The sequence below is a fragment of the Nycticebus coucang genome, chromosome 17 (assembly GCF_027406575.1).
Source record: "Nycticebus coucang isolate mNycCou1 chromosome 17, mNycCou1.pri, whole genome shotgun sequence".
NCBI classification, from domain to species: domain Eukaryota; kingdom Metazoa; phylum Chordata; class Mammalia; order Primates; family Lorisidae; genus Nycticebus; species Nycticebus coucang.
Window position 1 is genome coordinate 86,811,141 of NC_069796.1, and position 11,170 is coordinate 86,822,310.

Consider the following 11,170-nt stretch of genomic DNA (forward strand, 5'->3'; position numbering starts at 1 on the left):
AAGAGCGAAGGAATTCAGATCACGTCTCGGACCCCTACGAGCTGTGTGACTGGGGGCAAGTCCTCTCCCAGCTCTGAACCTTAGTGTCCTTATCTGTAAAATGAATATAATAATGGTTATCTACTTTATAGGTATCTTTCCAGAACCCAATGAGGTAATGCGTGTGACGCGGTTGGCATAGCACCTGGGTGGGGGGCTGTGATCATTAACTTTATTATTACTAATGAGAAGCACTGTGTAAATAGTGAGGAGTTATTATTACAAGGTAAAATTACATCAGACAGAAGCTGGCGGGAATCCTAGCTGACGGATCTCCCTGGCTGAGGCCTGGGAGATGGTATCTCTACTTCCGATGCTTCAGAAATACGCCCAGCAAAGGAACCTCATAAAGAACTCTTTCTGAATTAAAATTGATCTGAATAGGAGCAGCCGCACTCTGCCTGGCTCTTTTCTTACTTTAATTTGAACTTAATTTATCTCCAAGCATCAGGAAATGGCGCCCTGCAAGAAATGCGTTCCCTCTGAGTCAAGGCGAGCTCAGCATTGCAGGAAATCATCTGCTTTTGCAAGAAAATTACTAAGCAAGGAGAGTGCTGTTATTTTAAGATCTTTGAGCTGGTGTGAGAAGAAACTAATTAAATGATTGTAATTTTCTGGGCAAACACAGTAACTGACTGCTACAGAAATGCAAAATGAGAAGGAACTTTTCCATCTCAAAAGAACACTAGAGTTTTAATTCCACTCCCCCCTCCAGTTTTCCAATGAGAGAAACCACTCAAGTATCACTACTCAGTTTTTAAAATGACAAATGGCACTTCACTGGAAGAAGAGGATGACCAATGCATAATATGCGGTCAGTGACAGTGTCCCTGAGTCACAGGGCTGAAGAGAAAAGACAGCTGCTGCCCTCAGTGGGCTGTGTATCAATCAGCCATGAACAAATGCCTAAGCCTGAGTTTTACAACCTCGCCAGGCATGTCCAGTCAGGTCAAGGGTGGTCTGCCCTTGTGGGGACCTGCAGAGTTGCAGGACTGTGGTGCAGGGCCCTCTCGCGCCTGCTGTCCACCCATCCCCGAATCACTTCAACAGAAAGTAACAAAGAACTAGGGCTGCACTTGTTTTACTCCCAGAATCCAGTCTCACATCCAGGACGAGACTTCCCAGTGAGTCCCACAGCAGAAACAGGAGGTGCAGATTTAGGGGTGCTGTCCTAGGGGCTTCCCCAGGGGAGGATGTGGGCAGCACCAGATGGTTTCCTGGGCGTCCCTGTGCTATCCACAGAGCACCCTTCCAAACGGGGGACTGAGGAGGACCAAGGATGAAGTGGGCCATTGGTAACAACATATCAGTAACCCATTGTTTGGGGTCTGAAAAAAAGAAAGGTAAAGAGCCCCCCAAAAGCAGAAGGCAACATATAAGCTCCTCCATGGTTTCTTCCTACCATGGAAAGGCGCCAGGATCCTCTGCAATGCTCTAGCTGACTTTCCAGTCCACTCCAGCTCCAGGCCCTCTGGCTTCATCCTCACAAGTCTTAGCCTGACTTTGAAAAATAATCATAAAATAAAGCAACAGCAATGCTTTGCAAGGCCTGTATGGGCGCTGGGCTGCATTCTAATCTGAAGAGGTGTGCCAAAGAATAAGGCTAATTTATGACCTCTTTAAAATACTCTCAGGAACCTTCCTGCAACTACAAATTAAATAGCCCCTTTATTAAAGTAAAAGTGGATTTGTGAAATGTGTTCAGGAGCTCTATTCACAGGGCTGCCTTTATGCCTTCAAGCCAGGCTTCTTGATCTACAGATGTGTCCTTTCCCTGCCAGTGAGCTAGGCAGCATCCCAGGCGCCGCACCCCTCCTTCAGCCCTAACAGTCTCCCTGCCCAGCCCTCCTCTCAGCCCAGCACTCTGCCATCTTCACCTCCCCCAGGAAGTCTTCCGAGACCTTCCCAGAGAAGACTCACCCCAAGAAGGCTCTGAGTTGAATCCATCAAGACCGAATTTTCACCAGGGTGGAAGCCAAGTTTGCTTTTGTTCACCAGTGTGTCCTGGGCACCTGACAGTGCTGAGCACGCAAGCAAGGCTCCATAAACAATATTCATAGCTGAGTCAGACAGCTACTCTGAGCCAGATCTTGAGCTCGTAGTAAGAAGAGAATGAAAATGTTGATGCTTTTCAAAAACCGCAAGATGAAGCTGGACACTGGTGGCTCTGCTAGCCAGGCCCGGCCGTGGGGTGCCCCATGCTGATCTGACATGCCAGGATGAATTATCTTCATTTGACAGACCAGGAAACAGAGTGTCAGAGAGTTCAGTCCACCTCCAAGAGCAAACAGCAGATGCAGTGTGAGACCAGCAGAGCCTGGTGCTCAGCCGGCATGAAAACCCACCTCTCCTCATTATCACCTAAAGAGGTAGCAGTGAGGGGGTGGCACCTGTAGCTCAAAGGAGTAGGGCGCTGGCCCTATACACCAGAGGTGGTGGGTTCAAACCCAGCCCCGGTCAAAAACTGCAAAGAAAGGGGGGTGGGGCATAGCAGTGAGGTTCCAGCATCCCTACTTGACCGGGGCCAGCAACTCTGGACTCCTGAGCCAACCCCTGATGGTCCAGCTTCCCACCCAAAGCTAAAGGCCCCCAGTATGCTTCCCAAGGCTGCTTCTGCTTCATTCCTAGTTTCCATTTATATAAGTAAAATACAAATAAATTAACCAGTGTACACTAAAAACATACAACATTGGGGTTGATAAGTGACCTTGGAGTCTGGTCCTTCCACTTATTTTACAGATGGGGAAACTGAGGCCTAAGGTAGAGTGGGTTCACAAGTGGCCAGCAAGCCAGAAAGAACAGGCACACAGGAGGGTCAGCTTCCAGCTAAGTGCTGGAGAAAGAGAAAGCCCAGGTTTCGGTGGGTGGGAAGAAGGGAAAGTTAGGAGAGGGGGCAGAGCGGGTATTGAGGGGAGTCAAGGAGGTATGCACGGGGTCAGAGCCAGGGGCCAAGAGCAGTAACACAGAGCACACTTGACTGGGGTCTGACTAGGGCCAGCAACTCTGAACTACTGAGCCAACCCCCAGCGGCCCAGCTTCCCACCCCTGCAGTGACCTGGATCACAGACATCAATGCTCATTTTGAGCATGTCCAGCAAGGTGGGCATAGGACCTCCAGAGCAGCACGGGCCTCGTGTGGCAGAGCCCCACACCCCTGTGTCTGGGGTTGCTGAAGACAGTGCAGCCATCCCCAGGTCTGCCCAGACACTGAGACTCCTCCAAGGTATACCAAAGGGACGGGCTTCTAGCCCCAACCTCCCCTGCTCCCACTTCCCTGGAGTGTCAGCCCCTCTCCTAGGCAATATGTCACCCAGGCAAGGACTCGGCAGGGAAGGGCTCTTTTAGGTCTGGCAAGCCAATGTCAGAGGGTGGGAGAGGGTGTTCGCAGGCCTCTCGGGGTCCACAGAAGTGACATGAATAGATCAGCATTTGAGGAGGACAGAATGGAATGTGGGGGAGAGAAAGCAAGAGAACCTAAACCCACAGGTAAGACCTCACCTGTTGAACTTGGATAAGAAGACAAATGAAGGTGGTTTCCAGTCCCCAGAGCAGAGATGTCCCACCAAGGCCAGGAAGATGGCTGGGTGCTGGCCAGTCCACAGGCAAAAGCCTCCCTGGGCCTCCTGCAGGAGATGCAGGGACAGGAGCCCCTCAGAAAGCCCTGCCTCTCTGCACAGGCACTGGCCCTCCCCCACGACTACCCTTCCACCCTGGGCATCTCAGCTGCTCCCCACTCCCCAGCCTCCTCATCTTCCTCCCCCTCTAACCCATTCCTAGTAATCCAGACCCCTCCCCGGTTGAAATGAACTGTCCCTTCCCACCATCCCCTCCCCCATCTATGCCTCCACACCTGCCCACCTCACTCCATGGGAAGTGCAGGCCGCAGAGCTCTCTGCCTCCTTTGGACCACAAATGCTTCAAGGAAAGGAAACCATCCTAATGGCTCCAGAACCCTTCTCACTGCCCCAGGGCTCCCACCCAGCACACGACCACCAAACCAGGTCCTAAGTCAAAGAGACAGCCTCTCCTGATTTCTACAAAGTACATCCCACGGCCCTCAGGCAGGTGTCTACAAAGTGAGGCCTGCCGACTGCTTCTCACCCCCCTCCAACCCCTGTAAAAGGCAGAGGATTTGGGGACTAATGTGAAGTTATGTGGAGGCTTCTAGTTCTGGATCCAATAACCTCTACTTCTCCCTGGGGGCTCTCAACCTACCTGTGGCCTTTCCCAGCACTGACACTGTACGGTGAGGGGTTGGAGTGAGTGGCAGAAGACCTTGGTCACCCTGGCTGTGGGGTGGCAACTGCTGGCCTTGCATGCTGAGACTTCCCCGACTCTGGCAGCCCTATCCATGTCCCCTTTTGCTGCTGCCTGTGCTGCCACATGGCTTCCCCAGCTCCTGTGTCATTCTTTCTCCCAGGGTCCCAGAGGGCTTACAAGGCCAGCGGCCAGCTCCTGACAGCAAGTGTGACGGGCACTCAGCACTGGTGGCCACATACCTCCCTGGGCCTCTAACTGCCTCCATCCTTCCCGAGGTGGCTGCTGGACACCCTTGGTGATGGCTGCCATGACAGAGAGGAACTTCATCTGGACAGAGGCTGCCACCTACAACAGGCTGACCAGCCACACAGCCTGGAAATACTCCCTCTTCCTCCCACGCAGACGCCAATCTAGTCTCTACCCCAAACACTAGAGAAATTCCAAAGTCATGCACAAGATCAGCAGACTTAAATGCAAAGCCTAGACTATGGAGCCGCCAAGCTCACCTCCAAATTGGAAGGAAGGCGCTGATGTCACATCACAAAACCACAGCCATCCATGCAAGACTAGAAATCAGCTTCCTCTTAGATTTGGACCCGTTCATTTTAAGAACACAAATGGTCTCTGCACACTGGAGGCTGACCTAAGGCCTCAACACCCAGCACCACTCAGGAAGAAGAGAGCCCTGCAGAGCCCAGGTGGCCACGTGCTGTGTGTCCTCACCCAGACACCTCTCAGACCCACTCTCCCCTCCCACAGGCCACTCCACCGCCCCAGTCTGAGCCTCACCACTGCAACAGCCTCTTCCCTGAGCCTCTGTCCAGAGGTCTCACCCCCACAGCCCTCACCAACCCCACCCTTCACACGGCCTCCACAACTCTTTCTGAATCAGACTCTACCTTGACATCATTCTTGAGCTCTTACTACAAACCAGGCTCTTATCTGAGCATTGTATGGAATAGCTTATTTAACCTGCACAGCAAATCTATGAGCCTTCGCTTTTCCCATTTTCAAGAGTTAGGTCCAGAGAATTTAGTTCATTTGCCAAGGTCCCAGAGCCTGAGAAGGGCAGGGCCAGGACACAAACCCAGGCAAGCTGGCTCTGAAGCTTAATTGGAATATCCACCTCTCCACACTGCCATATTGGACTCTTCAGCCTCATGTTTGGGGGTCTATCAGGAACCAACTGACATATTTTTTCCAAACTTTTTTCCTCTTTTCTCTCTCTACGCACCATACATTCACAGTCTCTTTATATAACACATATGAACCTTTAAAGTTTTATCTACCAGCACTTGCTCAAGCTGTTTCCCCTTCTGGAATGTTCTCCATCTCCCATATACTCCATCCATGCCTAGGCCAGCCCTGATGCCACCTCTTCCATGCAGTCTTCCCTGATTTCCCATGAGTGTCATCAGGATAAGATGACACCACCTCTTCGTTTCCTATCTGTTCCTGTCCATCTCTTTTCTCCCAGTGGACTCCTCTGATCTCCGCTAGGCTAAGCTCTGGGAATGCAGCGGTAACTGAGACTCTTGACCTTTTAACTCAGACCCACCATTAGGGGCTGAACTGTATCCCTGCAAAAACCAATATGTTGAAGTCATAACCCCCAGTACCTCAGAACGTGACTGTAGTTGGAGACAGGGTCTTCACAAAGGTAATTAAGGTAAAAAGAAGTAATTTTTTTTATGGGACGGGCCCTGATCCCAAATGACTGGTATCTTACAAGAGGAGATTAGGACACAGACCACACAAAGGGACAACCACGTGAGGACATAGGGAGAAGGTGGCCATCTGTAAGCCAAGGAGGGAGGCCTTGGAAAAAACAAGCCCAGCTGACACCTTCCGGCCTCGAGGACTGTGAAAAAATACATTCCTTTTGTTTAAGCCACCTAGTCTGTGGGGCTTTGTCATGGCAGCCCCAGCAAAGGTATACACCTGCCCTTAAGGAGCTTGACGTCTGGCAGGTGTCATAACTGAATTCCCACACAACTCAGGGAGAACCTATGGGTGTTGTAATAGAAGAAATTTCCATGCATGGCCTGTTCTTGACCTTTTAACTCAGAGAAACAAGTTTCAGAAGCTCTTCTGATTTGCACCTCTAGTTCTCTGGGTACCTATGAAATATGCACAAATATCAAGTTCATGGAGACAGGGAGCAGAGTGTAGGCGATCTGCTCAGATTGATCTCTGCACGCAACTCCCATCATCTTTCCCTACAAGGCAGGCACACACAGCACAGAGCAGACTGGGAAAATGCGGTGGGAGAAGAAGCAAGGGAAAGGGGAGGTATTGAGCTGGTGGAGGACAGTGACAGGGGTGAACAAACTGGGCCTGGCTGCTGGAAGCTCATGTTCATGTCAAAGAATGCATGAGAATTAAAGTTCAAGTGCCATGAGGGCAGGAGCCCAGGTGAGCTATGCAATAAGCATGCAATAAGCAAAGGATTTCCCAGAAACACATTCCCATGGGGGTAACATGAAACCACAACTAGAGAAGCAGAGCCCAGCTCTAGGTGATATTAATCCACCTGCAAAGAACACTGCCTCTGAGGGCAGCACAGGACACAGAAAAACTGGCGACGTCTGCACACAGTCCATTCTGGATCCATCAAAAAGTAATACTGTTTGGTTTCAGTGAAACATTAATTTACACATAAGAATTTGCTTCTCGGGGAGGCACCTGTGGCTCAGTCGGTAGGGCGCCGGCCCCATATACCGAGGGTGGCGGGTTCAAACCCAGCCCCGGCTGAACTGCAACCAAAAAATAGCTGGGCATTGTGGCGGGCGCCTGTAGTCCCAGCTACTCGGGAGGCTGAGGCAAGAGAATCGCTTAAGCCCAGGAGTTGGAGGCTGCTGTGAGCTGTGTGAGGCCACGGCACTCTACCGAGGGCCATAGGATGAGACTGTCTCTACCAAAAAAAAAAAAAAAAGAATGTAAAGAATTTGCTTCTCAACATCAGACTGGGAGGCAGCATTTGAACTTCCAAGCAAGTCCCCTTCCATATCTCCACGGGAGCAGGAAAACTCAAGCCATTGGAAGGAAAACCCACATGTGTTCACAGAGCTCCAGCAGCCCTGTCTCCAGCCAGCTTGAATCCTACGGTTCCTTTTCATGGGATGCTCTCAAGTGCCACTGTAAAAAGTCTAGCCCCCTCATCAAATGCTTTTTTAAAACATTTTTGAAGAACACCTGACATAGTAAACATTCTCTCTACTCATGTTGACCATGTCTACAGAGGGCAGTGAGCAAGTCAGAGGAAAGACTTTTTTTGTTTTGCAGTTTTTGGCCCAGGCCGGGTTTGAACCTGTCACCTTCGGCATATGGGGCCGGCACCCTACTCCTTTGAGCCACAGACGCTGCCCAGTAAAGACATTTTTATAAAAGCCTCCATTCAGCGAATCAGCCTCAAGTTTGTTTCTTTCTGTACAGCTTTCAGAGATGGGAGTTTTCAAGCCAGAAGGAAACCAACTGCCAACGGCTGGGTAAAATCTTTGGCCCCTGCAAAGAGGGAGTAAAGTGTATTTCTCAGGAACTTTGTGTGCCAAGAAAACAATGCTATGCATGCAATAAGCACAGAGAAAACAGCATTAAAAAAAAAAGAAAGAAAGAAACAGTTTTTCTCGGTTAGCTGTTGGTAGCAACCTCTCTCTGCACTGCTTGAGTTTTCCGCAGGCAAGACGAAATTTCTATGGCATTCCCTGCTCCCCTACCATGGGAAAACCAAATTACCCAGAAAGAACTCCAGTCTCCCCAACTGTCCAGGCTGGAGAACGGGGTATGTGGCAGACAGCAGCACCAAGGTTTTAAAGCTGAATGCCTGGGCTAGTCTTTCCTTGCTGAACCCTTCTCCAATGCCACACTCACCAACAGGCACGGGGTGGTCCTGGCTCCTACCTCCTGAGGGTTTGCTAATGCCAGGCTGTGCCCAACATGCCACACCTCATCCCTGTCCCTCGGTTCCCACTGGCCAGAGCACACATCTCTCAATGCTCCTCTCCAGTTCCTGGACTGTCCACCCCCTACTAAAGAGAAGTCCACATGGGCCCATACTCCCACCACCCACTCACAATCCTCCTCCCCAGTGTGCATCTGCCTGCAGCCAGGATGCAGGCCCACCCAGGCACAGAGGAGTCACTCAACCCTGTCACTGCCTCAAGGACCAAAGCCAGGTAGGCTCCTCTGGCAGTCCCCAGCCCCCGTGCCTCAGCATGTGGGCCCAAGCCCCTCCTCAGCTCTCCCTGGGAAGCCTCCCCATGCCGTGAACAGGGTCGGACTGGGTGTCAGCCCCTCCTGAAAGCAGCCAGCCCTGTCTCCTGGGGCTCCTCCACCCTGGAATCTCTGTCTCTTCTCTGACCCCCTCCTCATGAAGCTAGTGACAAAAGGTGAGAATAAGCTGCTGAAACGATGACCTTGGCAGATGCGGGTGGGGGGGTTAGATACTTCTGGTTCCACAGGATTTACTTTTACTGTGTTTACTGTATTTGCTCCGTTGAGTTCTTGGTTTTCAGGCTACCTTTCAGCCTGAGTTCCAGCTTATGGTACCAGGCAGTGCTGAAGTGAGGCCTGGCTACACACCTAGTGTCCAGCCCTCTCTCAAGATGCAGATGGGGCGGGCACCTCCAGGGCTCATCCAGGGAGGGGCACGGCTGCATTCTGGAAAACCCCCCATCAGCACCCTGATTGCCCTCTCTGGCTGGCTTTGCCCAGGGCACCAACTCTGCCCTCTGAGGCTGCTAGCCTGACTGCAGATGCCAGCGATGACCAGAGTCCAGAGACCTAGCACCTGCACCCTGGTAGCTGCCAGCTGTTTGGGGAGGGTGTCAGCAGGACCTGGAGCTCTTGACTGCAAGTCCATTCAGGGCTGCCCCTGCCTCAACACATTCCCTCCCTACTCCTCCTCCAGCACAGACCACAGCCCCCTGGACTACCCCAGGCCACATCAAGATCAAGAAGAAGGGTGAGTGACCAGCTCACGTGACCTCCTTTCCTGGCTGCAGAAGCCAGTGATTCCCACCTACATGTGCCACTACCAATGCCTTCAGGGACCCTGGCTCCATGCTGCCTCGGCAGAACTTTGGGAAGCAAGGAGAGGAGGTGGGTGTCAGCCACCAGAGGCAACCAGAGTGGACAGCCATGCCTGGGGTGTGAGGAGTTCCCATCTCCCTTCACTATGCCAACGTGCCCCCCCACCCCACCCAGGGACTCCAGGAGCCATCTCTCCACCTCAACCCTTCTCCCAAACCTGCAAAGCTGAAGAGAACACACCTGGGGTCACCAGAGTGACCACTGGCCCTTTCCCAGGCACAAGCAGGATAAGCGGGGATCCCTGAGTCCTGGGGACACCACCAAAGGATGGGCAGACTCCGCCCCGGGTAAGAAGCACAGGCTGGAGGCTGAAGGGCCGAGAGGTCCCTCACAGAGGTAGCTACGAGGGAGGGGGTGGCAAACTTCCAGGTGGGAGTGAAGCCAAAGTAGCAGGAATGTGGGGGAGGGCAGGCAGTTTGGAGCCTCGCAGGAGCTCCGCGGGGAGCACAGCTTGGGGATGAACCCGGGGGCACGCGGATGGGGGGGCCCAGGAAGCCATGGGCCACACTATGGATTCCGGGAAGAAGGGTAACCCTGGAATCAAGAGTCCTAGAACAGGACACGGAGGAGGTCTGGAAGTCCCAGAGCCTGCGGAGGCGCCACCGGCAAGGTCCCTAGTAGACAAGGGTGGGTGGACCCTGGAGCCAGAAATCCTAGGACACGACCCTCAGGGGAGCCGGCAGAGTCTGGGGCGGTCCTCACGGACCTGGGAGCGTCCCGAGGTGGCAGAGCTCTGGAAGCCCCCGGGGACCTCCCTATTAACCGTGACCCAGAGGCCATCTGGGTAGTCCGCGAGGCGGCTCAGAATCCAAAAATCTGTGGAAATGTCCCCAGAGGTGAGAGAGGTCCTCTCATTACGTATCTGAGGACCTCTTCCCCCAGTAACCAGTGACTGGAAGCCGCCGCTGAGATGACCCGCGTCCCCAAGTCACCAAAAAACGCCCAGGACGACCACGGGGAAGTCCAAAAGTGGGAGACCGTGGCAGCCCCCCGGGGTGTCGCGAGGTGTCCCAGGCAGGGGCTGCGGGGAGCGCGAGCAGGTCACTTACGCTGCTGTTCTCGCCCGTCCAGTGCACCATCGCCTGGTTGTGCGTCGCGTCCCCCTTGAGCACGAACGACGTGCTGATGAGCGAGACCTGCGCCCGCGAAGCCACCGGTGCCGCCCGCGTCCAGCGCGCCTTGCCCGTGGCAGGGGCGCCGTCCTCTCCGGGACCCGGAGCGGGACCCAGGGCGCTGGGCTCCTCGCCGCCACCGGGCTCCGCGCACCCCACGGGCGGGCTGCGTGGCAGGCGGGTCAGCCGGGCGCGGGGACCCAGGCGGCCGGGCTCCGCCGCCCTGCAGGCGGCCAGCAGCAGCAGCAGCAGCAGGAGCGGCCGCGAGCGCGGCGAGAGCGGCGGCGGCGGCGCCCCGGGGCTCGGGGCTCGGGCAGCGGGACCGGGGCCCTTGGGGGCGCGCAGGAGCCGCCGGTGCGCCATGGTCGCCGAGGGGCGGCGGCAGGCGGCGCGGGTGAGGGAAACCGCGGCCGGGGGAGCGAAGGGCGCTGGGGAGCCGAGAGAGAGCGCGCAGAAAGGAGCCGGAGAGGGGAGGGCGCCGGCGGGAGGAGGGGACTCGGGCTTCGCCGCCACAGCCGCCGCCGCGCAGCCGAGGGCGCACCGCCACCTGCCGGCCGGCCGCGCGAGCCCAAACGCAGGGCTGGTGGCCAACCGGGTCCAGGAGCGGGGCCCCTCCTCCAACGGCACCGGTCCCTATCCTGCCCGCTCCGCTCCTTCATCCTCCCTCC

At 54.4% G+C, this 11,170-nt stretch overlaps 1 protein-coding gene across 5 annotated transcripts in view; it reads right to left on the minus strand.

The window, feature by feature from the left end:
- The window catches only part of SORCS2 (sortilin related VPS10 domain containing receptor 2), a 528,424-nt gene extending 517,494 nt beyond the window's left edge, over nt 1-10,930 (minus strand). For all 5 annotated transcript variants that reach the window (XM_053566734.1, XM_053566733.1, XM_053566737.1 and 2 more), the window contains exon 1: nt 10,440-10,930. In XM_053566734.1, the coding sequence (XP_053422709.1) occupies nt 10,440-10,865 (426 nt within the window). In that variant the 5' untranslated portion in view covers nt 10,866-10,930. The remainder of the gene's footprint in view (nt 1-10,439) is intronic.
- Nucleotides 10,931-11,170: the final 240 nt, after the last annotated feature.